Source organism: Convolutriloba macropyga, chromosome 9, assembly GCF_964194025.1.
Source record: "Convolutriloba macropyga chromosome 9, txConMacr16.3, whole genome shotgun sequence".
Classification (NCBI taxonomy): Eukaryota; Metazoa; Xenacoelomorpha; order Acoela; family Convolutidae; genus Convolutriloba; species Convolutriloba macropyga.
In genome coordinates, this window is record NC_134476.1 from 52,289,052 (window position 1) to 52,315,083 (window position 26,032).

Genomic DNA, 26,032 nt, shown 5'->3' on the forward strand with positions numbered 1-26,032 from the left:
TTTGCCTCATTAGCAACAGATGAAAACTGTCATTAATTAAATTAAGCGATAAGACAAAAATAACACTATACGCGCAAAACCCAAAAATCCGCTGTTATTTTATGAAGACAACTAGGATCAAAGTTATAAAAAGCGTGAAATACCCAATGAACGATTCAAGCATTGACAACTTGGCACAATTAGATAATATGTTAATCTTTTTTTTCCACATAAGACTCAAAAAGTTTAAATAGAAATTAGGTTTTCACAGGTTAAAAAAATTCCTTCTTAAAAACCAAAATTTTGCACTCCAACACCGATTTCTCACTCGACTTTAAAAGCAGTTTTAACGATCACGCGTCAAACTTACTCGCAGTTTCCCTCCCTTTAGTACTCTAGTTTAACTGAACCTCCACTCTAATTTGACTTCACTTTGACATCAAAAGGTCGGAAAAGTGTTAGTTGCTTAAAGAAAGACAGCGTACCAATTTGAATTGTCAGAATCCTTTAGAATACCAATACACCTCTTCGAGTCGTAAAAACCTGTTGCATACCAATACTTCTTTTCGAGTCGCAGAACCCAAAATGCGGCATATTATAGTTTCGCTAGTGCTTCGCGGCTATCAAAAACCTCGATACCAGAGCTGATAAATTAATTTTTATTGAAAGTGTAAATTTCTATGTTGATTCAAAACTCTGACAGAACCTTAGTTTCTGGCAAAACTTTCTATTCTGTCTCGGCTGGGGTATATCTTGCCAAGAACAATTATTGGAAGTGGAAGTTTCATGATGAAAAAACTCGGGTTCATTTTTAAATTGAACTGCACGGGAACTTTGTAAATACTGTTAATTACAAATTAATTGCTCCAATACTGTATTTCACCTTCAACGCATTCAATCAGAAATGTTCACGAATCTTTAGAACAGCATCATTGAACAAAAATACAATGAATTGAAAGGTACAACTTAAATATAATCCGTCAAATGCAAGAATGATGTTTTTCACGATTTTGAAGTACAACTTCTTTCTTCGACTATGCAATATTTGACTCAATAAACTCAGTCATATTAGGTAAACAACTGAAAAGAAACTCAAGTTTGTAACTAAAATAACAATATGAACAATGAGGAACACCCGATCGGCCACAACTGCCAAAAATCTCCATCTCAAGTCGTCTTTCTGTTCTTCCCGACGCCGTTCATCTTCGTCCTCGTCAACCGAATCTCCGGACGGACTCTCGCCAAGTCTGTCAACCACAATCGCAGCCTGCTCCGACATTATCCGTGTTAGGGCCAACTTCAAGTTCAGCTGGACAGCCCTGTTGGAGAGGGGAGTCAGTCCAATGTACTTGAGATAGTCTGATGCAATCAAGTTTTTCAGCCCTTGGGTCATACATGGTCTCCAATCACTGTGTGTAAGACTCACAACTGAAAACATAGCACGTGACTAGCTGATCAAATTATTCTCATGACCTTGATTGGTTTTGAATATTTTCCTAGAAACAAATATCAAAAGGACGTATCAACTTGACTAGATTCGGTAGTTTGGACTGTACGGAAGTGGAGAATAGACTAGTAACATAACAAATCAGCATTAGATAAATTAGAACAAAGTTTAGGTTACGGGCATCTAAAACTCATGGGTTTATCCTGTTTCTCTTTTTTTATTTTCAATTTTGACAACACCGATTGAACACAGCGAGCGAAGCATGAAACTAGCCTGGAAATCAACGCAATGATTTGACTGGCACAGAAGCCCGTAATGTAATATCCGTGCACTGTTACTTTTTGGTTTGGGGGTTTTTCTTAAGCACCAAGTTTGTGAACCAATTGTCAGTAGATGGCAAACAGCGAGAAAACCGTCGAAATCAATCTAGGGAGCGAAGTAGTTCCCGGGGACAGTGGGGTGACGACAGACGTTATAGAGGACATCAACAAGATCGTGGGTTCAACGATCGGCGGCGATTTCCAACGCCAGGACCTAGTCACCGAGACAGATCTTTCGGAAGAAATGTGTCCTTCCTGTCCACAGGCTCTGCGCTTGAAACCCTGCCTGTCGTTCCTCCTTGACGGTTCATCTCTTCCGAAAGATCTGTCTCGGTGACTAGGTCGTGGCGTTGGAAATCGCTGCCTATCGTTGAACCCATGATCTTGTTGCTGTCCTCTATCACGTCTATCGTCACCCCACCGTCCCCGGGAACTACTTCGCTCCCTAGATTGATTTCGACGGATTTCTCCATATTTGTCATCTACTGACAATTGGTTCACAAGCTTGGTGACGGCCTCCACTAAATCCTCTGTTTCATCCCGTCTAATTACCGCAACTTTCAGTGTTTGCTCGTCCTCTTCTATTCTTGTTACGGCTTCCAGATGCAAAGCTCGTTCCAAAACTTTCAATTTTCATATCCTTGCGCCGATTTGCTTTCTGAGATCTAACCTCACCTGACTATGGTTGATTCCTTCTAGAAATCCTCTCAGAACCAGATGGCCTCTAATGTCCTGCGACTCCGTTCGGTAAGCTTTCAAAGCCAAGTGCTTTAAATCTCTCAGAAAATTGGTCAGTTTTTCTCCTGGTTGCTGTACGCGGCGAGCTAGCCGTCCCCAGAAAACGACCGGTTTTTCGCTATAGTGTTCTCGAAAAGCTTTAACGCATTCATCATAATTTTCTCTTGTAGCTTGCGGTAGAGTGCGATAGAACTCTATGGCAGATTTTTGTAGCCTAAGTGCAAGGTAATGCGGTCGTTCATCAACTTCGCGGGTCGGATCTCCTGCAGTTCTTTTCCACTTTTGTAGTTCCTCTAATAGAATAGCTCAAAATACGTCACGTAGCTTTCCAAGTCTTCTGAACCGGTAAACGCTTCCGGTTATAGCATTCTAGAGGTCGAGCCCGTTGCCATTTTGCTGTTCCCTACTTGTATCGTGCCTCTTTTAAAACTTTGTTTAGTTGATGAAAATAATAGTTTCTATAAAATAATTACCAAGTAGATCGTCAATGGAAGGTTTTTATTTTTATCTTTGAATTTCTTAAAACACTCTTTATTTTACTGTTTAAAAACTTCTGGTTATAAAACCTAACTATTATTTCAATATGGTATTTTCTTTTTAGTTATATATTTTTTTTAAATTTTGAAGAAGTTTTAATTTACAGTCTTATAGATGACTGTCCCACCTAATTTCTCTTTATTATTTTAATATTATTCTAACTGAACTCCACTTTGTACTCTTTCATTGATGTTTATAATTTTTTTTTCAAATTACGACAAGGATGATATTAGGTGCTTTAATTTTCTTTTACTTTGTCCTGCTTTTTGTTACCTGATCAACTTTTTTAATTACTGATAGTTTCAGAATAAGTCAATATATAACTTTCAGAGTACAAAACAACGCAATTGTTTTAATTGATTTTACAAAGCAAATATCCTGAAGTCTTTTCCGATGGTTATGCCGCTCGTTATCTTCAAGTCAATTTAGCAACTAAGATCGAAAGAAAAAATATTTCCTAGACTAACAAGACTAACAAGACGAACGCAGTGGCGATCAGTTTTAATTATCAACAACAACTAGAGAACACTCTTTATTTCTAATCACTTGGTATGATGCGCTCTTTCCACACAAAGAGTTTTCGCTCTTCACCAACGTGTAAAAGTTAGCCCCACGCGAGTAAAATCTCACTTGTGAAAACTGATTTCTGCCTCTGATTCCGCTGTGACTTCTACAACTGACTCCCACAAAATTCGGTAGAAATTTGTGGAAATTGGTGATTTGTCATCTCAAGTCGTGTTATTTGTGTATTTATCTGGATATTAACTCGATTCTCGGGTTCTCGGGATTAAAGTGCTTTTTATTTGCGTCTTCCTACTGACAAATTTGTTAAAGATTTCAAAATGTTAACTTTTTTTAAATCTCTGTCGCCACTGTAATATCCGTGCACTGTGCACTGTTACGGTTTGGGTTGGGGGTTTTTTCTAAAGCACTTTAAATCTCGGGGCTACTGATAAAAATCTCTACTAAGACTTTAATTTAATTATGAAGATGTAAATATTCAAACGGTTTAATACAGAGTTAGAATTATTGGTTGGAAATACAAAACGTTTCAAAAGATGAGAAGATGTAAAGCTACTAAGAGAAAGGCAGCTCAATTATATGAGGTTTAGTTTCGAATACGGTCTTTGGTTTCGGTCCTATCAATGGTTGATTAACCTTAGATTGTTTTTACCCATTTTCGTTAATCTCATTGGGATTTTCTCATAGTTATTTTCTACCGCACGGGTCCCTGTTAGTTAAACTAACAGATAACAGGTCTACCTGCCTGACGAATCCCGTCAAGAACAAACATTCCTTGACGTCTCCCGTCACGATGAAATTCCGTGATGATTCCCATCATTATTTATGATGCTTTCTTTATATTGTTAAAATTCGGTTCACTCTTAGTAACCATCTTTTTGTTCTCCCACTTATTGTGAAATATTCGGATAGTGCTTTCAATATGTATTTTTTGAGCATGTCATACTTTAGATTCTATGGTTTACTACACTATGACCTTGCAATTATTAAAAACAGCAATTTTCAAAGAAAAACAGAAGATCTAAAAACAATTGCAAAAAATGGCACAACCGAAAAGTTCGCTTATGAGGGAAGATTAACGGTATCTAACCCTCACTGAAAAAAACATAAACCGACTAATGTCAGAAGAATTGCTCTCGAAACACACGCGAGGCAACTTAATTCAGGGGCTGTAGTGTTGATAAATTTTTCTTAATGGGTGCAAAAATCGCTAACCACGCCGAGATTCGAACCACGGACCTCCAATACCTCCGGCTATCAGTCCTTATTGTAGCTATGCTGCAATCGATTTATTTTAGCAACAAGCTTTACTTCGGAGTGAGAGCAAAAGAGATCACTCAAAAATGAAGAACGAAAACGTAAAAAAGTCACTTGTGAAAGAATTGTCTAGAAGGAAAAGCGCAAAACCGGTCAAGCGAAAAATTTGCATAAAAAAGCCCAACACGTTTGCAATGATTGCTACGAACTTCGTTCGAGAGCAATTAAACAACGAAAACATTCAAAAAGAACAAGATGAGCATAAATAGAAATGTCATAAAATTTATTAAAAAAATACTAACGATTTTAAAAAAACAAATGAAAGGCAACAAATGCAAGGAGACCTGCAATGAGGGGCTTCATAAAAATGCGGCAAAAATGATTATAGCAAATTTTCCCACAACTCACAATTGAAAAAACAGAAATTAAAAAAATTAACATTGCTACATGCAAAATCTAGCTACATACTGAAACATTTAAACAGCAATTTCGTCAGAAGGACCTCCCATCAATGAGACTCGGTATGAAGGCAAGAAAAAAACAGATAAGAGCAGAACTTGAAAATAAAGAATTTTAGCAAATAATTGTTTTTAAATTTAAAACAAGTGGTTGTCAGAAAAACAATCAGCTACATAATACTGGACTGACATATTTGCAACTAGGTACCATCAAAACAAAAGAAAAAACTCCAAGGGAAAAACTTTCAAAAGTCGAATTGGTCAGCGCGAGCAAAATAAACAAGATTTGATTTTTTTCAGTCCATTTAAAACAATCACTTAAAATAATCACAGTTACAAACTCGCTGATCAAACGTTCAAATGTCTCCTATTCGTAACAAAATGCATTAAAATCTTCGATAATCAATTGCACATAAAACTACTCTAAAAGCCACACGAGAAAAAAGTAAAAAGCTTCAATAGATAAAATGTGTTGCTCAAAATTGCATCTAAATATCTAAGAAATGCTTAGAACGTTCAAAAATGCTTCCAAAAGGTGCAATAAGTTGTTTACTTATGTCGGAGAGCCCACTTTGATTGACGCAGTTAGGAGTTAAAACACGAACTGCTTTAGTTGTTGAGAATTTCTGGGAATCGATAAATTGTTCTTAACTGACTCTAGTCAGTAAACGTTCAAAACTGAAGGACAAATATGTCCTTGTAGGGTAGATCTTTGACTGTTTTAGACATTTTTTCAACTGACACTTACCCGCTACGGACATGATACAGAGTAGAGTCATATGCATCATTATCACACATACAAAGTACAGCAGAAGAGGTACATTGCTAGAACTGGCCGGGAACAAATCACTGAGGGCTGCAAAAGCCACCACCTGAGCCAGCAACACAGTCATAGCAAAGCTCACTTTCTCACCAGTATCGGCGGGCAGGAAGAACGAGAGACCAGATAAGAGATAGATCGTAACAATGGGTATAATCAGAATCATGATGTAGAACAGTGGCTTCCTTTTTAACTCGACAGTGAATCTGAGTTCGTAGCCGGATCTGATGTTGGTGATCTCGTTTTCTAAGTTCGTGACTTCCCATTCGTCATCTTCTATGTAGTGGATGTTGGTCGCAAACCCAGACTTGCCAGTGGTCGCTAAACGGAGAACAGCGAGGTCATTGCATCATAAGATTACTAAAGTCAATGTTGTTCGAATACTGATGAAGGAGTGCATTTTTATTTAAGTCAAAAATAATGAGAGGGGCGAAAAATCCCAAAAATTCTATTTTTGTCACACCCAATGAGCGGGAAGTCCATATAGCAGTCAAGGGTACGAAATTCACAAAATTGAAGTAACTCATGAAAAAGATAAAGGCGAAAAATAACGCTTTTTGAGGAAAACATGGAGAAATTTTCTCGGATTAAGATGAGAATACAGGTCAAACATCGTAATTTACTGTTTTGTAAATTGAATTTTCTCTGTGAATGTGGATGGCAACAAGTCCCTCAAATCGAAGCTAACCTAATACTTCCAACTATCTGGTTCTTCGGTAAGGGAAAAAAGACATATTTTTAGATCTGCATAATAATCACGGATCTCTTCCGTTTGTGCCCCCCCCCCCACCAGTAGGGTTATGCTCCCCAGTTACAGAGCACGTGTCATTACATAGTTAAAACATTATGTAAAAATATAGCACGTGCATCTGGGGGGTGCAAATAATATGCACCCACTAAGCTGGGGGGGGGACACAACCGGAAAAGATCCATAAACACCAACAATATAATTGAATGTGTATACTGACTACTAACTTAGTTTGTGTAGATCTCGGTTTTCGTTCACCTCGATGGCCTCAAAGATGACGTCACAAGACTGTCTGTCGAATGGGAACTTGTATACATTAAAGTCACATGACATGGTATAGGTCTCTCTCCTGTTTTGCGATCTGATGGAGCCATAGTGGAACAGACTTATTGTGTCATATTTCTGGTTATGCTCTGTTCTGATCGCGTTTCGCGCAACTAAATCAACACAAAAAATAGAGATAGGAAAAAAGATATTTTAGAGCTGCACAAGATCTGAGATCATGTTGGGTTCTTTGATTATTGCTTAGTAGCCGGTTGAGTATTATTTTGTCGCTTTTTACTCATTCTTTTGATGATAATTTCGATTAATGTTTCTAATTGCCCGTCTTGCAAGGAAGAAATTATAAGCATGGGAAATTAAACCGGACTAGCGTCAATGCCGAGTGAGACCCTCTTTAAATGGCTTTCAAAGTATAGATTCAAAATTCTAGATTCCGAATCTTGGCTGTGAACACATCATTGTTTTTTATCAGTTCAATTTTCATGACACAAAATCAAATCCATTTTTTGAGCTCCCCGTCATCAAGTGCCAAATCCTGAGAAAAAACCACTCATATTAGAACAGCAATAGATAATTTCAAACATTTTTGGCGCTCATCGGAGATCTCTTGCAAAAAAAATGACAGATGAGAACGTATTGATATAACTTAGACAACCTGGGCCGACCAAATCAACTCTAATCCTCTGGGATGTAAACTTCTGCTAATTCCGTTAACGCAATCAACTTAAGGGTCTTGAAATAATTCAGGAAATTTCCCCAAACAATCTTATTCCCTATAGTGAATAAATTGGATTCAAGCTTGGCTATGACAATGCTTTAATTTAATTGGACGAAAAGTGTGTAAAATTAGTAGTATAGCATGCCTTTGAGATTTTCTATCCACTATTCATCCCTGCCTTCTTGTCCATCGACCTTCTACAACCCAGCAGCATCGACCCAAATACAACTTAGCAGCTACAACAACAACCAACAAGTTGACAACTACAACTCCTACCGCAGAGTCCCAGGCCAACCAACGTTCTGTACGAGAGCGCCCTCACGGCTATCCAAAGCGCGTGTCCGGGAGCCTTCTCACACCGATCGAAATATCAGGACCAAATATGCTAAGCACCACAGCTTTGTCATAATTGGAGTAGGGCTGGACACGAGCTTAGACGAGATCAGAGCAGCCATTAGCACAAATTACCCTGCAAAGATGAGCCCAGAGCACATCAGAGCTCCAGCCATGCAAGCGCCAACTCAGCTAGTGAGAGCCTTTACCAGATGCAAGACCACGAATAATATCCTGATCAGCCGCGGCCTGATGATCGTACCCACCCATTAGAGTTGAAGAGTCCAAGACCAGCCAAGCCCTATTCTTCTCTTCCGAGACGTGATGTGGTGATTCAATGCTATCAGTGCAAAGGTTCTGGCAAGAAGTTGAATGAATGCTCCCAAGAAGCCCCATGCACCAGATGTGATGGTAATCACAAGGGAGCTGACTGCCCTGCTGCCGAGATACCCCCAAGAGTGTCAACTGTCAAGGAGACCATGCAGCCACCTAAAAAGGCTCCAAAATGTACTAGGAGGAAACATAAGTCAACCGATCCGTCACTGTGAAAACATGCCTGCAATCTCCTCTCAGCATTCATACGGGATCTCTACATTTCTAAAGAGTTGCTATGAAAGCGTAAAGTGGATAAAAATGAACAACTAATACGCAAGCGTTTTACCTTCTCAGTTGTGTTTCTATTTTCCCCGCCTATGCTAACTCCGCATCTACGCGTGCTCCGCAGGCTCAGCGCTCCTATATAGCCCGCCCGGTTTTCCTTTGTGAAAACATCTTCCCCAATTAGTAGTTCTGGAGAGAGCTTTACGACACGCCACCTGCAGACTCATCTTTCGATAGAATCGTTGCTGATTAAGTTGCTCAGTCAGAATCTGCATTGATTTTTCTATTACAACCAATTATACAAGTATATAAAACCCTTGTGTTTCATTGTAAGACAATCTTAGAGTAGGTTTGTGTCTGATTCGCATTTCCAATTTTTTCGATTGTTGAAGTTCGCAGATACTGCTTTCGGAACCTGTCCCATATGAGATTCGAGTAAGCTTGCGTTTCTCTAAAGAATTTTCAATGATCAACAAATTCCTCTGCGCATGTTAAAAATGGTAGACAAACGGTTCTGTTACGCATCAAGAAAAGAATTTTGTGTGGGGTTAATAGCTTCTAAATCGTTTACGTCAGAACTGACTGGTCTCAATAGCTTTCAATCAATATTTGCTCAAGACACATTCTGGTTGAGAGGACATATACGGTAACTGACCGGTTCCCCAACAATCCATACATTGCTCTCTTGTAACTTCTGAGCAGTCGCTCCGACACTCCTCCAAAAGGAGATGCAGCATGTGGATTGAACTTCCACCTGCTCCCTTTTTGAAATAAATGTTCTTTAATTCTTTCTTTGCTCCATACCGTGACATACTCTTTAAACTCCCGGTCTGCGCCAATGAAATTTGAATCGTTGTGACTGATGATTTTTTATCGGTTTACTTCTTGAGCTATGAACCGCATAATTGCGTTCAGACAACTGTAAACATCCAACTTTGGGACTATCTCTATATGAACGGATCGTATTGTTAGACATATGAACAAACAAAACCTTCACTTTTCATTTCTGCGCCCATTTTTTACTAACGAAGGGCCAAAAAAGTACTTCAACGTTAACGAAAGCTGTTGAAGAAACAAGCCCTTCTGTAGGTAGAACAGCCATCACTGGAATCATTGTCTGTGCTCTGCCTATTCGGAACGTCATACATTCATTCTTTATGGAACGTAATGTAATTGTTACACCAATAATCCTAAACCGTTGATGAACAATGTTTCCAAGATGTTCGGTCCCCTCTTGGTTTTTTTCCTTGTGCTCTTTACGCAAGGAAATTTCGATAACGTGATTTTTCCATTGGAACAATATTGGATGCCTTTCATTGACGTTCAATTGAATTTTGCCATTTCTGCCTCTGGCACAAGTGAGTCCTCTTTTGTCAATGAAAGGTGAAATCTGCAGAACCTTACTGCTTTTTGAAATCTCCTTTTGAACTTTGAGACATTTCATCACTCCGGCAAACTGATCTGGCTGTAGTAACTAACGTGGCCAATTATCGTTGTTGTCGCTTTCGTTTTGCTCGATGCTACACATATGCCATTGTATTCATCAGTCGGTTGAATTTGCTCAATCGTTCCCACTGAATTATGGTTCTCTTCTCATCGGCCTGTGTTATGAAGGCTGAAGCAGGTATGTTCTGCTCGCCTGAGGCAGACAAATTTGCCTAGCTCAGTTCATCCATTTTCGGGTTGCTTCAACCAGGCAGGCCCAGTAAGCGACTCGCTTCCCTTGAGATCCTCTATATTAATTACTCTGGTGCCAATATCCGCTGGGTTGTGAACACCGCTCACGTTTCCACTGTGAAACAGCAATTGTAATCAGTATCTCAACCACACGATTGGCCAAAAATATTTGTTGTTTACGGTAGGAGCTATGTATCCACTGCCACACGGCAGTTGAGTTCGACCAGAAACTGCAACTGTGTACATTTACCTCGTGTTCCTTGACAATCTGTCTTTCAATCTCACTGCCATGACCACTGCGTGCAATTCCAAGCGTGGTATTGAAAGATGCCTTATTGGTGCCCTCATCATTTTCCAATTACAAATACCAAGTCAGCTGAGTATTCTTTTGGCCGAAAACGTAGATATGCCAATGCACACATCAAGTCTTCGAATGCGTCAGCAAACAACTGAAGTTCAACATTAACCTTTACTGTATTGGAGAATCTTCTATGGATGCTGCTTTCAGCTACAATGTGAAATTCTGCTACAATGTGAATTCTGCTATTGTACAGGGTTCCACTTCGTCGAAATATTGTTCATTTTTTGTCAAGATGTTCTTCAGGAGTCGTCTCATGTGAACACTGAATGCAGCAAACAATCCAATTCGGTCAAACACTGAAGATACCAGAGAAAAGAGCTTCCTTTGGGCAATGAGAGCAACTTCTTTGTTAACACCTATGCAGATCTGAAGACAATCAGCAGTAACATTCCATTGCAGCCCAAGTATAGATGACTACGTTATTTGGCTCTTTTTGCAGATTGATTTTAAGTCTTCCAGTATTGTTGCCTTTACTTCATATTTGCTGCTGATCAATTCCTTCTACTCTAATCCATGTTTTGAGAGGAGAGGCTGTAGTTGATTGAACACCTCGATAGCTGCTTCCAGTGTTTCTACTGATTTGATGAAATCGTCCATGTAAAACTTATTGTGGATTGCTTTTGCCTCTATAGGAACCTAATTTTCATCATCGAAGGTGACTCGTTTGAGGGCGTATTTTGCGCATGTTGGTGAATTTTCGCTCCAAAAACATAGCGCTAGTACTCATATACTTGCACCGGTTCATTAATTTTTTGTCTCCATAAGAATCTTAGCCAGCTCATTTCTTGTTCAAGCTCTTGCACTCGCAAAAAAAATGATTGGATAATCAGATGTCAGGGCTATTGGTCCTTCACGAGCTCTGAGATTGCTCCGATCGAAACATGCACCTTATCAAGTCAAGCTACTAGCTTGTCATTCAGGCGCACATATATCATGATGCAGCGTTGCAAACACAGCGTACTTCACCGGGCTTGTTAGATTGAGCACTGGATGGTGTGGAAAATAACTTTTCGCAAAGCACACTTGAATTTTGATTCCTTCAATTCCTTCAAAAACCCTTTTTCAATCCCAAGATTGAGCCATAATTGTTCAGTAGGTTCCTCCACAGCATTCTCACTTCATAAAGATTGCCTGTAAAATTTGTCATACTTCCTAGCTTCTTTTGTGCTTGCATTTCCTTCTTTGACTGACTGACGACGTTGATTTTGGAAGCTAGGTTTTTGACGATTTTCCACTATTTTTCATGTTTTCTGTGCAGGCGAAAAGACAAACATTTCGCGTTCTTTTTCCCTTCATGGGTCCACTGACTACCCATCTTAATTCAGTCAGGACAGCGACAGGTTCACTTCGTGTTCCATCTGGTACTCCGATGCTTTTTGTAGTTCACAGTCATCTTTTATAGAACCATGCCCACTTCCATCAAACTGAAACTTCTGTTTGGAAGTACACTCAAGTATTGAAATTTTATTTTGAGTTTTTGTAGTCATAGTTTGTATTGCCCCACAAAATCGACGGGTGTACAAATATCTCAAGCGAATGCACCTTTGAAAGTAATATCTTTATTTTTACAGGAACTTTCCGGTCTTCAGATCTTCCGTTATATATAAACGGTCTGTATTAAGCGTAACATTGGTGCCTTGGACTTGCAATTTCTATTGAATGCTTTGATCAAAGAACGGCACCGTTGTTCTACTATCGAGGAGGGCATATTTGTTGAGCCTTTTCCCACTGCTCAGTATTGAGACTGGAATTATTTTTAAGAAGGCTTGTAACTTCGTTATGATTTATTGTTGCTGCGCTTACGTTGACTGCGTGGTTACCCTCGTCCGTTTGGTTTTTCTGATTGTAGCAATCGGTTGTGCTTTTTGGTACATCCATTTATACTGCACTCGTTGACCTTGTAATCTGTGTTCGTCCTTTTCCCAGAAATCGTAACGTAAGCGTTGCTTTCCAACTGCTAGATATCGATCGTTAATACAAAGGTTATTGAATAATGGGCAATTCCAAATACAATGGGTGTCATCAGCTAGCGGACATTGATTGCCTTGCGCGGACTTCGTTTCTTTCATGTTCTCGAACTGGCAGTGAAATTTGGTGTCTTCGAGAAAAATTTTTCTTCTTTTGTATTACGTCTGTCTTCCTCTTCTGGTTCACCTTTAAACGCTGAGAATCCTTCATGCACTAATGGCATTCTCAGAAGCCATTTTTCAACCACGATTAGATCAGGCCAGTCCTCGTCCTTGACATAAAAACATTTCTTTCTGAGTATCTTTGTTATTTTATCAACTGCCATATACAATGTTGAACTTGATTGCAGATGACCAATTCGTATGTACTCTTTGAATACGTTCACAAAGTTAGATACAGTAACAGAAAACTGAATCAGTGCCTAATTTGATTTGCTTTTCACAGGCTCTCAAGCTGTGCATCTATAATTACATGCGGTTTTCCATCTTTTCTTTCTAGAATGCCCCAGGTAGCACTTTAAAACTGTCCAGAATACCCCATTCATGAGATTGCAGATTTTGCTTTGCTTGTTAGTGGCCTCTTCCAGTGGCTCCTTTTCTCGGAGTTGAAAAAGTATGCTTTTATCCGCTGTTGCGATAAAGATGCTAGAGCACTCCGGCGGATTCCCATCAAAGCTTTTCAATTTCACTTTTGAAAGTTGACCAATGCTGGTTTGCCTAGAAGTGTATTTGAAGCTAATTTCACAAGAAACTTCCTGCTTCTCGCAGCTACAAGAACAATCAAGTACGTTTGTGAATCGCTCAATACGTTTCTGTTCATTCAATGTTTGGCTGCCGCAAATAATGGATTCTGGTCTCAATAGAGGTCGGGCTGTCGTTAATTTCCTCGGTCCAGTATGAGACACTTTTCTTTTGTGACTCCCGGTTGAGGGGTGACTTTTCACGCAAACTGGCTGGCTGAGAATGTTAGTCATTGTTCTCTAGAACCGTTCTTTTTAATTTGCACTCTTGCTCACATTCTTCTTCGAGGTGTCGCATTTCAAGCTTTCTCATATTGAGCTCTAGTTCTAACTTGTCACAATTTAACCGTGCTCGCTCAAGTAGCAAAATTGCTTCGAAGTTTACGTCAAAGTCATTCAACTTTTCATCTCGTCTTTGTTTTGCTGACGAAGTCTCAGAGGCCTTCTCGGTATCTCGACCGTTCAATAATGCGTTGTTTTGACAGGACTGAGAATAATTCCCCAGTTTGATGAGCGCTGTTATCCTCGGTGTTATTAGCTTCCTGCTTTGCGTCGACTGAATCGTGAATCATTTTTGATTGCGTAGTCTTGTTTATATACTGAAACCAATCTTTGTCCATAGTTTCTTTGATCTCTGCTGCTCATCGTCTCCTCTTTTCAAGAAAATTTTGCAATGGTTTGACTTTATTATGAAGCTGTAATGGCTTGGGAAGTCCCTAATCTAAAGGGTGAAAAAATTGTTCATAAAAATTTAAATTCATTTGACCGATATGAATCTTTTATTTGGTAGTTATTCTCTCCTTAGCTTTAAATCGTCTATGCTCAGCTCTAAATTCTATCGAAAAGTATCTTCTTGTCAAGCTTGTCTAGTAACAACCATTTCGGTTCTTGTTTTGTAACCTTAGGTTTTCAATATCGAACAAAACTGGATTGCTACAGATCGCACAATACGGGACCCCTATGTATAGCAGTTCAATCCGATAGGGAAACAAATCGAACACAAAGATATGTCTAAAATCTGTGAATGCAGAAACATTTAAACCTTAACTTATTTTGGGTTTTGCTTATTGCACTCACGAACTGAAATTCCGGAAGCTGGGGTTCGTAACAGTTGAATTGCAGCTTAATTATTTCTTAGATACAGGACAAAGTAAGAAATAACTTATTGCTCAAAAATTTTTCACTACAAGACACATTAATAATTTATTGCTCAAAAAAATTAAAAACGCAAGACACAGTAACACGTTATTTACTGCTTAAGAAAGTATATTTAACGCTCAGGACAGTTTATTTTGTTTGACAGTTTTATTTAAACTTTATCAGATAGTTTGTTGAGCTATAGGAAGAAAGCTGTTTCCTGAGGCTGCTTTAGATGAGAGCTAGTTGGATTGCTATTGTTCTGTCTCCCTTTTTCTTCGTATAACGTGGCTATAACTGTAGTCTCAACTATAACTAAAATGGGACGATTACTATCACTAAACAGTTGCTATGACAACAAAAAAGCGATAATTATGAACATCTAATATAAAATAGTTTTCCCTTCTAAGTAGTGTGCTTCTGTTTTCGCCGCCTACACAAGCTCGCAACTGCGCATGCTCCACAATGTCAGCTCGTACACTCCTACCAATGACACCAGCGACTACAACTGCGACAGATTAAACTATTGCAAAAGCGGACCTGAGCGAGCAGGAATTAGGATGTTCAAGAAGGGTGACAAAACCTACATTATATCATCATCCATTTTATCACCTGCCTGCTGGAGTTCAGTTGCTTCAAAAATTTTAGTTGCTTCAGTTGCTTTCAAAAAAATATTCTTTTTCACCGGACTTGCGCTTGGAAAAGCACATAGCAAAGACAGCATTGAAAGCTATATTTCAATTGGCAGCTTTTCAATTCTCAGCCAATGTAGCTGAACATAAATTATTTGTATGCGGTCGAACAATTTCCCAATTAAAATTTATATCAAGTTTTCAGAAAGCGAGTCCAATTTGCGACAAAGCATCAGGTATTTTTCGTTTTTGTTGTTCACTGTCAACTCCTTCATTGACACTTTAATCTCAAGGTTGAGTTGTGCTGGTTCCTGATGGTCAGATTTAATTTAGTTCCATTTCAATGAAATTAGGAAGCTGCCATGTGCTTTTTTGTGTTGTGTCAAGATTTTCACTGAAAGCTGCCGACACCTACTCAAACAGTTATTTTTTTAGCTGTTTTCATTTTCTAAATGATTCAATCTTTGTTTACATTTTTTGTTTCGGATTAGACATATTTTGACGTTTCATTTTTTTCTTATTTCACCCAGACAAAGGTATTGAGAAAATTGCTGTCCCAAAAACTAGCCGAGGTGATTATTAGCCGAAAAAGCAAAAGTTGGCATACTGACAGAACTAATTGCCTAAGAAAATTGCTGACGCTAACATAAGTGCAACGCGCAATTATCAAACTCGCTTACAAATGAAACTTACGCAATTGGCATTGCTTCACAGGCCACGGCCAAGCCTCCGTGGCTTATGGACTTGATATGAATCTATCACAACCGAACATTAATTCTCGCATTAACATCTATGAGTTCTCAATTCTGGTTGGTTAATGTTTCCTTTCAGCTAACATTCCATTCTGATAATTTTTCCTTTAGGCCCAATTTCCTATACTAATAAAATTAGCATAATTGATTATTTTTTGTATTGGTTTATTGTCCAGTAACTTATGCACACTCTTGGCTGAGTTTTAAGCGCAATATTCGTTTCTTAATTTACAAGGTTTTTTCATTCGAGCGAATAAATTGTGCTTCACAAGTGGTTTTCCAGAGTCTCAAAATTTGTTCTGGCTGAAATGCAGGCTATTGATTTCAAAAATGGCCAGTGTTCCGCAAAAAAAAAATGTTTATCTTGTAAGAAACTGGAAGCAAAAAATTGACTATCTTGTAATAATGACCAAAATTGGGTATCTTTTAAGAATCTGGCAGAAAAAAATGGCCATCTTTTATGAATCAGGCAATAGTTTTTCCAATTTCTATTTATTTTCGGAGCTATTAACAAAAACTCGAGCAAAAATTTGATTGTTTCGAAACGAATTATTTTGTATTCTCATGGAAACAATATGTTGAACAGCAAAGCTGAACATTTAGTTATTGAGACTAATTGAGTATCGAGTCATGCAACGGTAATCTACAGCATAGCGTATAACAGAGTTCACAAAAGTTAACTGCAAAAACGTAATATCCTGACAGATTTGAAACCGCGGAAACGAACTAGGCGGTGTAAAATTTTCCTTGTCTTTGATAGGAGATCCGCCGTTACACTATTAAAAGCCATTTTCCTGGTAACATTAGGTACTATTTTTGTCATTAGAATTTTAATGATACAAGTTTATACAAAGCAACCGCAGCTATTATACGTCAATCTACAGCTATATTTTAAAAAGTTCTCTTTTTGACACTTGTTCGACTTTTATTGAAAACAAACGCCTGGCTTGGAACAATTGTTGTGCTTACCACAGCAAACCGCAAGTCGCCTTACATGTGAGTTATGGCAAAAAAGGATCCAATTGCCCAAGGGATGTTCGTACGACTTTTACAACTACTCGGGCAATGTTTTGTCAGGTAAAACCAAAACAGTTTTTTCAAAGATCTTGCACGATAAACATTCGCCTTAAAAAATCTTGCCAGAAGACAAATCATTTTGGAAGATAAGCATTTTCTTCATTGTTAGAAAACCAACTCTATCCCAATTCATCCGACAGAAATAATGTTTCAGCAATAACAAATTGTGTCGAGGTAGAAAATATTTTCATGTTGCATTTATCTCTGAGCGGTTGATTTCGAGTGTGTTCATCAGAACCTTATACTCGCTTTGAATTTTAAAAAAGAAATTGATGATTCGAAACATTTGATTTCTCAATCAGAGTATAAAAACATATTATGTTTTCGTAGTTCATAGATGAAGGAATTATTATTTTTTCACGTGTGCTGAAAGTACTTTTAGCCTATTGGTCGCATTTTGAATTTAACTGTTTGAACAAAAAAAAGTTTGAAAGACAGTGAAGCTCACTGTTGTGTTGTGTTGCTTACCACATACTAACCTACAGTAGGAGTCCAAAATGTGCCCTTTGGAACAAAGAACTCTTTGATTCCATAATAGGAAGAATTCCAATCAAATTCATGGATTCTGGTCTCAATAGAGGTCGGGCTGTCGTTAATTTCCTCGGTCCAGTATGAGACACTTTTCTTTTGTGACTCCCGGTTGAGGGGTGACTTTTCACGCAAACTGGCTGGCTGAGAATGTTAGTCATTGTTCTCTAGAACCGTTCTTTTTAATTTGCACTCTTGCTCACATTCTTCTTCGAGGTGTCGCATTTCAAGCTTTCTCATATTGAGCTCTAGTTCTAACTTGTCACAATTTAACCGTGCTCGCTCAAGTAGCAAAATTGCTTCGAAGTTTACGTCAAATTCATTCAACTTTTCATCTCGTCTTTGTTTTGCTGACGAAGTCTCAGAGGCCTTCTCGGTAGCTCGACCGTTCAATAATGCGTTGTTTTGACAGGACTGAGAATAATTCCCCAGTTTGATGAGCGCTGTTATCCTCGGTGTTATTAGCTTCCTGCTTTGCGTTGACTGAATCGTGAATCATTTTTGATTGCGTAGTCTTGTTTATATACTGAAACCAATCTTTGTCCATAGTTTCTTTGATCTCTGCTGCTGATCGTCTCCTCTTTTCAGGAAAACTTTGCAAAGATTTGACTTTATTATGAAGCTGTAATGGCTTGGGAAGTCCCTAATCTAAAGGGTGAAAAAATTGTTCATAAAAATTTAAATTCATTTGACCGATATGAATCTTTTATTTGGTAGTTATTCTCTCCTTAGCTTTAAATCGTCTATGCTCAGCTCTAAATTCTATCGAAAAGTATCTTCTTATCAAGCTTGTCTAGTAACAACCATTTCGGTTCTTGTTTTGTAACCTTAGGTTTTCAATATCGAACAAAACTGGATTGCTACAGATCGCACAATACGGGACCCCTATGTATAGCAGTTCAATCCGATAGGGAAACAAATCGAACACAAAGATATGTCTAAAATCTGTGAATGCAGAAACATTTAAACCTTAACTTATTTTGGGTTTTGCTTATTGCACTCACGAACTGAAATTCCGGAAGCTGGGGTTCGTAACAGTTGAATTGCAGCTTAATTATTTCTTAGATACAGGACAAAGTAACAAATAACTTATTGCTCAAAAATTTTTCACTACAAGACACATTAATAATTTATTGCTCAAAAATATTAAAAACGCAAGACACAGTAACACGTTATTTACTGCTTAAGAAAGTATATTTAATGCTCAGGACAGTTTATTTTGTTTGACAGTTATTTAAACTTTATCAGATAGTTTGTTGAGCTATAGGAAGAAAGCTGTTTCCCGAGGCTGCTTTAGATGAGAGCTAGTTGGATTGCTATTGTTCTGTCTCCCTTTTTCTTCATATAACGTGGCTATTACTGTAGTCTCAACTATAACTAAAATGGGACGATTACTATCACTAAACAGTTGCTATGACAACAAAAAAGCGATAATTATGAACATCTAATATAAAAAAGTTTTCCCTTCTAAGTAGTGTGCTTCTGTTTTCGCCGCCTACACAAGCTCGCAACTGCGCATGCTCCACAATGTCAGCTCGTACACTCCTACCAATGACACCAGCGACTACAACTGCGACAGATTAAACTATTGCAAAAGCGGACCTGAGCGAGCAGGAATTAGGATGTTCAAGAAAGGTGACAAAACCTACATTATATCATCATCCATTTTATCACCTGCCTGCTGGAGTTCAGTTGCTTCAAAAATTTTAGTTGCTTCAGTTGCTTTCAAAAAAATATTCTTTTTCACCGGACTTGCGCTTGGAAAAGCACAGCAAAGACAGCATTGAAAGCTATATTTCAATTGGCAGCTTTTCAATTCTCAGCCAATGTAGCTGAACATAAATTATTTGTATGCGGTCGAACAATTTCCCAATTAAAATTTATATCAAGTTTTCAGAAAGCGAGTCCAATTTGCGACAAAGCATCAGGTATTTTTCGTTTTTGTTGTTCACTGTCAACTCCTTCATTGACACTTTAATCTCAAGGTTGAGTTGTGCTGGTTCCTGATGGTCAGATTTAATTTAGTTCCATTTCAATGAAATTAGGAAGCTGCCATGTGCTTTTTTGTGTTGTGTCAAGATTTTCACTGAAAGCTGCCGACACCTACTCAAACAGTTATTTTTTAGCTGTTTTCATTTTCTAAATGATTCAATCTTTGTTTACATTTTTTGTTTCGGATTAGACATATTTTGACGTTTCATTTTTTTCTTATTTCACCCAGACAAAGGTATTGAGAAATTTGCTGTCCCAAAAACTAGCCGAGGTGATTATTAGCCGAAAAAGCAAAAGTTGGCATACTGACAGAACTAATTGCCGAGGAAAATTGCTGACGCAAACATAAGTGCAACGCGCAATTATCAAACTCGCTTACAAATGAAACTTACGCAATTGGCATTGCTTCACAGGCCACGGCCAAGCCTCCGTGGCTTATGGACTTGATATGAATCTATCACAACCGAACATTAATTCTCGCATTAACATCTATGAGTTCTCTATTCTGGTTGGTTAATGTTTCCTTTCAGCTAACATTCCATTCTGATAATTTTTCCTTTAGGCCCAATTTCCTATACTAATAAAATTAGCATAATTGATTATTTTTTGTATTGGTTTATTGTCCAGTAACTTATGCACACTCTTGGCTGAGTTTTAAGCGCAATATTCGTTTCTTAATTTACAAGGTTTTTTCATTCGAGCGAATAAATTGTGCTTCACAAGTGGTTTTCCAGAGTCTCAAAATTTGTTCTGGCTGAAATGCAGGCTATTGATTTCAAAAATGGCCAGTGTTCCGCAAAAAAATGTTTATCTTGTAAGAAACTGGAAGCAAAAAATTGACTATCTTGTAATAATGACCAAAATTGGGTATCTTTTAAGAATCTGGCAGAAAAAAATGGCCATCTTTTATGAATCAGGCAATAGTTTTTCCAATTTCTATTTATTTTCGGAGCTATTAACAAAAACTCGAGCAAAAATTTGATTGTTTCGAAACGAATTATTTTGTATTCTCATGGAAACAATATGTTGAACAGCAAAGCTGAACAATTAGTTATTGAGACTAATTGAGTATCGAGTCATGCAACGGTAATCTACAGCATAGCGTATAACAGAGTTCACAAAAGTTAACTGCAAAAACGTAATATCCTGACAGATTTGAAACCGCGGAAACGAACTAGGCGGTGTAAAATTTTCCTTGTCTTTGATAGGAGATCCGCCGTTACACTATTAAAAGCCATTTTCCTGGTAACATTAGGTACTATTTTTGTCATTAGAATTTTAATGATACAAGTTTATACAAAGCAACCGCAGCTATTATACGTCAATCTACAGCTATATTTTAAAAAGTTCTCTTTTTGACACTTGTTCGACTTTTATTGAAAACAAACGCCTGGCTTGGAACAATTGTTGTGCTTACCACAGCAAACCGCAAGTCGCCTTACATGTGAGTTATGGCAAAAAAGGATCCAATTGCCCAAGGGATGTTCGTACGACTTTTACAACTACTCGAGCAATGCTTTGTCTGGTAAAACCAAAAGTTTGGTCAAAGATCTTGCAAGATGAACATCCGCCTTAAAAAATCTTGCCAGAGGACAAATCATTTTAGAAGATAAGCATTTTCGTCATTGTTAGAAAACCAACTCTATCCCAATTTAACCGACAGAAATAACAAATTGTGTCGAGGTAAAAATATTTTCATGTTGCATTTATCTCTAAGCGGTTGATTTCGAGTGTGTTCATCAGAACCTTATACTCGCTTTGAATTTTAAAAAAGAAATTGATGATGCGAAACATTTGATTTCTCAATCAGAGTATAAAAACATATTATGTTTTCGTAGTTCATAGATGAAGGAATTATTATTTTTTCACGTGTGCTGAAAGTACTTTTAGCCCATTGGTCGCATTTTGAATTTAACTGTTTGAACAAAAAAAAGTTTGAAAGACAGTGAAGCCCACTGTTGCGTTGCTTACCACATACTAACCTACAGTAGGAGTCCAAAATGTGCCCTTTGGAACAAAGAACTCTTTGATTCCATAATAGGAAGAATTCCACCCAAAGTCAGTGTGAATGTTGTACACTGTGAACGTCATAGTAGCTGTCCAGATTCCCTCTCTCTCATTGATCTCAATGATCTGGATCAAGTCTGGATTCACCAACAATTGCGCTTCTGGATATTGGGAATATCTGGGAACCTTCTTTGTCAACACCTCCAGAAGTTCCCTTTCCATGTTTACGAAGGTTGAGGAGTCGAAAATTGGTGATTGCTCGTTGTTGAGAAGCGAGTTATTAATGGCATTAATTGTACGAAAAGTTAAACTGACCAACAAAAGAATGTGAAAAACAAAATTTCTGCTTGTCGACATCTTGAATGTTCAATTCTAAATCGACCGTTTTTGCAAGAATTCGATGATCACTTTCGGAAAATTTCACTGCATGAAACCAAGAAAATGTCTATGGCGACTAAAAACCAAACAGTCAAAATTGATTTCTATTTTCTAGGTTAAATAGTTTGAAGAATAAAAAGGAAAAATTTTCCTCGTATGATGACTTCAAAACATGTAACTTCAGCTAGCCAAGATTGTTAACAAAAGGAAAGTTGAAAATTTCGGATAACGAAAATCGTTTCAATTGTCATTTAGTAAAGTGGAGATAGAACATTTAGACGAATGGGCGTTTAGCAGAATGAGATAAAATGAGAATTCCAGCTGAACCATGATTGAATGGTTCAGTCAAAGAGAGCTTTCATTAAAAAGCGCCGAAAGACCTGGCATGATTCAAAACGAGCCCAAACCAAATTTGCCTTTAATAACCCTAAATAACCCGTAACACTTCTCAAATATGTTATAATTTGCGCTTAAATTTAATTGGCCATTTCTCATTCTGCTAGACGCCCATTCGGGGTTAGAGGAAGGCAATAAAATTACATGTATGATTGAATAAGAACATAACAGTCCAGTGGTTACGCGTACGCAAAATTTGGCGGGTAAAATTTGTCTGAATTCGAGTTTTAACGAGTTGCAATTATAATTGCAGCTATAATTTGGGTGTTATTCTTGGAAATTAATTAAGACAATTAATGCTAGAACTGAGAGCGAATGCTATCGTAACCGAATACTATTCTCTAAGGTCTTTCTCGTCAACGTGATTTTATCTGTGTCAGATCAATGACAGGTTTCTTTGACTGTGATCCCAAGGCAAACCAAAGTGCCATCATAGGGGTTCTGTTCAAACATGATAAACATTTTAAGATTTATTCCAATTGTGCAATAGTCAAACAAAGCACAGTGAAGAAAAGTTAATTATAGTTGAAAACTATTATCTATTTTAATTGATTAACAGGTAAACTTATAAGTAAACTATGTCGACGTAACGCTGTGTCGATTACAAGATTTCCAAAAATTATAAGAATTTTGCGACGGCTAGTTAAGGACTGCTAGACGGCCGTGTCAACCCATAATGAAATATCGGATCTTTTCCGTTATTGACCCTTCCCCCCCCCCCCCCCCCCCTCATTTGGCACATATCCCCAGTTTATATGTTTTATAGCATATGAATGGCTTTCAATACTATTTACATATACATATATTTAGTGCCCTAGTTCTGGATGTATTACAACCAAACATTGGATCCGTCTACTATGATTGTGTTCGAAAAACACAATACTTCAGATTGCATTTAATTAAAAAAAATTTCCTTGCAAAGTTTCGGCACTATTGCTTAAATCCTCTGTCGGTTCGCTTATACGTCGTCTTAATTGAACATAATCAATTACATATAATAAGTATTGTAAATGCACTAAATTGCCCAATTTTGAAATATATTTAATTGTGAGGGAGGCTTATTAATTCTAAGTAAGCTGTGATGCGCCCTACATGTCTGGAATATGGTTGAGTTTGGAGATTTAGCATATAAAGGGTAATTAATTGGCTTGTTGTCTGAAGTTATGTTCCTGTAATTTTATTGCCGTAAAGGCTGCTAGGAAATTGAATCGAAAGGAAATTTAGCCGAATGGGATCTTTTCTGTTTTTGCCCCCCCCCCCCCCCCCAGTCCTATATAACCAGGCTGTTTGCACCCCCCAAATATGTACTTTTTTGTCCTTAGAGATCCTTCAATTTAGGCACAATAACGTGCCGGCACCAGCACAAGATTGGACGGATTTTTGTTTCCGGTTATCAAAAAAATTAGTGTCATAAAGCCAATCCTATGGAATATAAGCGCAAAAATAGTAAAATGACGCAATGTTAATGCTAGAGATTAACTTCTTACGTTTATTGTGTTTTCCCGCCTTTTGTAAGTTGATTTGTTTCCAAAAGTTGTAACGAGAAAAGTCATGATGATGAAATGTTGTAAAACCGGAAATGATGCTCTTGCTTGAATTGTGTAAACTGAAACAAAACATGAGCAACCAAACTAATTGAAACTTAAAGCTAAGACTCAAGACAGATAACGACCTATCACCCTTCCCAATGCGGACCAGCGGAATCATGGCGTTATCATTTTGGCGCTCCTGGGAACTCAGTGAGCGAACCCAGGACCTCTTGCTTAAGTTACTTTGAGTGGTATGTGCTACATTGAGACATTGAGATGGACTGAGATGGACATCCCTTGAGATGGACAAAAGAGATGGCAGAATGGAGATGACCACCTTCAAATACTGAGGGCTGTGAACCAAATAAGATTTTTTTGCAATATCAGTGATTTGATATAGTAGATTTCGTTGTCCTTGGGGTCCTAAGTTCCCCAACCACAAGGGATAAGGAGCTATCTAAGTTTTGTCATTTCAATTGTTTGAAATAAGCTAAATACCGAAAAGACTTATATTAGTCCTATTGTTCTGAGGTATTTGAGTCCTGTTGTTAACTTTTCCTAAATGAAATATACAACCGCGCGAAGTAGCTGTTTTTGGTTAATTTTTGAACAAAAAATTTCAAAAAAGAATTGTTTAGTAGAAACGGTTCAAAAAACAATAATTAAACAACCACGCGAAGCAGCTTTTCTTGGCTAGTTTTGTTGAACACTTTCAAAATTGGTTAGATACGGGTTGAACACTTTCAAGATACGGGTCCGGTGAAACACTTTACAAAGATTTCATCGTCAAGCAAGACAACGAGGATGTCGCCAACCCACTCAGGCCAACCTGAGTCATCAGCAGCAGCACCAAACAGCATCCAGTGTTCTGCCAGCAGAACCAGCTTGCAGTAGACTCCCACTACTGCCCTTCATCAGTCAGCCAGCCCACTCAGGCCAACCTGAGTCATCAGCAATTGCACCCAACCGCCTCCAGTGTTCTGCCAGCAGAACTAGCTTGCAGTAGAGTCCCACTACTGCCCTCCAACAGCCAGCCAGCCCAATCAGGCCAACCTGAGTCCTCAGCAGCTGCACCAAACAGCCTCCAGTGTTCTGCCAGCAGAACCAGCTTGCAGTAGACCCTCACTACTGCCCTCCATCAGTCAGCCAGCCCACTCAGGCCAACCTGAGTCGTCAGCAGCTGCACCCAACCGCCTCCAGTGTTCTGCCAGCAGAACCAGCTTGCAGTAGAGTCCCACTACTGCCGTCCAACAGCCAGCCAGCCCATTCAGGCCAACCTGAGTCATCAGCAGCTGCACCCAACTGCCTCCAGTGTTCTGCCAGCAGAACCAGCTTGCAGTAGAGTCCCACTACTGCCCTCCAACAGCCAGCCAGCCCAATCAGGCCATCCTGAGTCAGCAGCAGCTGCACCAAACAGCCTCCAGTGTTCTGCCAGCAGAACCAGCTTGCAGTAGACTCTCACAACTGCCCTCCATCAGTCAGCCAGCCCACTTAGGCCAACCTGAGTCAACAGCAGCTGCACCCAACCGCCTCCAGTGTTTTGCCAGCAGAACTTGCTTGCAGTAGACCCTCACTACTGCCCTCCAACAGTCAGCCAGTCCACTCAGGCCAACCTGGGTCATCAGCAGCGGCACCCAACCGCCTCCAGTGTTCTACCAGCAGCACCTGCTTGTAGTAGAGTCCCACTACTGGCCTCCAACTGTCAACCAGCCCACTCAGGCCAACCTGAGTAATCAGCAGCTGCAATCAACAGCCTCCATTGTTCTGCCAGCAGACCCAGCTTGCAGTGGACTCTCACTACTGCCCTCCATCAGTCAGCCAGCCCACTCAGGCCAACCTGAGTCATCAGCAGCTGCACTCAACCGCCTCTAGTGTTCTGCTAGCAGAACCAGCTTGCAGTAGAGTCCCACTACTGCCCTCCAACAGCCAGCCAGCCCAATCAGGCCAACCTGAGTCATCAGCAGCTGCACCAAACAGCCTCCAGTGTTCTGCCAGCAGAACCAGCTTGCAGTAGACTCTCACAACTGCCCTCCATCAGTCAGCCAGCCCACTCAGTCCAACCTGAGTCAACAGTAGCTGCACCCAACCGCCTCCAGTGTT

General features: G+C 38.9%; 1 protein-coding gene across 1 annotated transcript; it reads right to left on the bottom strand.

The window, feature by feature from the left end:
- Positions 1–778: 778 nt before the first annotated feature.
- LOC142345446 (neuronal acetylcholine receptor subunit beta-2-like) lies at positions 779–22,290 on the bottom strand. The gene is made up of 4 exons (XM_075397502.1): positions 21,605–22,290; positions 7,054–7,263; positions 6,007–6,399; positions 779–1,407 (listed from the first exon to the last, which is right to left on the bottom strand). Exons 1-4 carry the CDS (start codon positions 21,984–21,986, stop codon positions 1,043–1,045), a joined length of 1,350 nt encoding a protein of 449 aa, XP_075253617.1. The 5' UTR covers positions 21,987–22,290; the 3' UTR covers positions 779–1,042.
- Positions 22,291–26,032: the final 3,742 nt, after the last annotated feature.

What these genes read in the sequence shown, in the direction of transcription:
- LOC142345446 (XM_075397502.1), bottom strand. Translation starts at nt 21,986, where the DNA reads ATGTCGACAAGCAGAAATTTTGTTTTTCACATTCTTTTGTTGGTCAGT. An exon ending in ATTTTGGACTCCTACTGTAG is followed by an intron (nt 7,264 to 21,604) that starts GTTAGTATGTGG and finishes GTGTTGATTTAG; the next exon opens with TTGCGCGAAACGCGATCAGA. An exon ending in CTGTATCATGTCCGTAGCGG is followed by an intron (nt 1,408 to 6,006) that starts GTAAGTGTCAGT and finishes CTATGTTTTCAG; the next exon opens with TTGTGAGTCTTACACACAGT.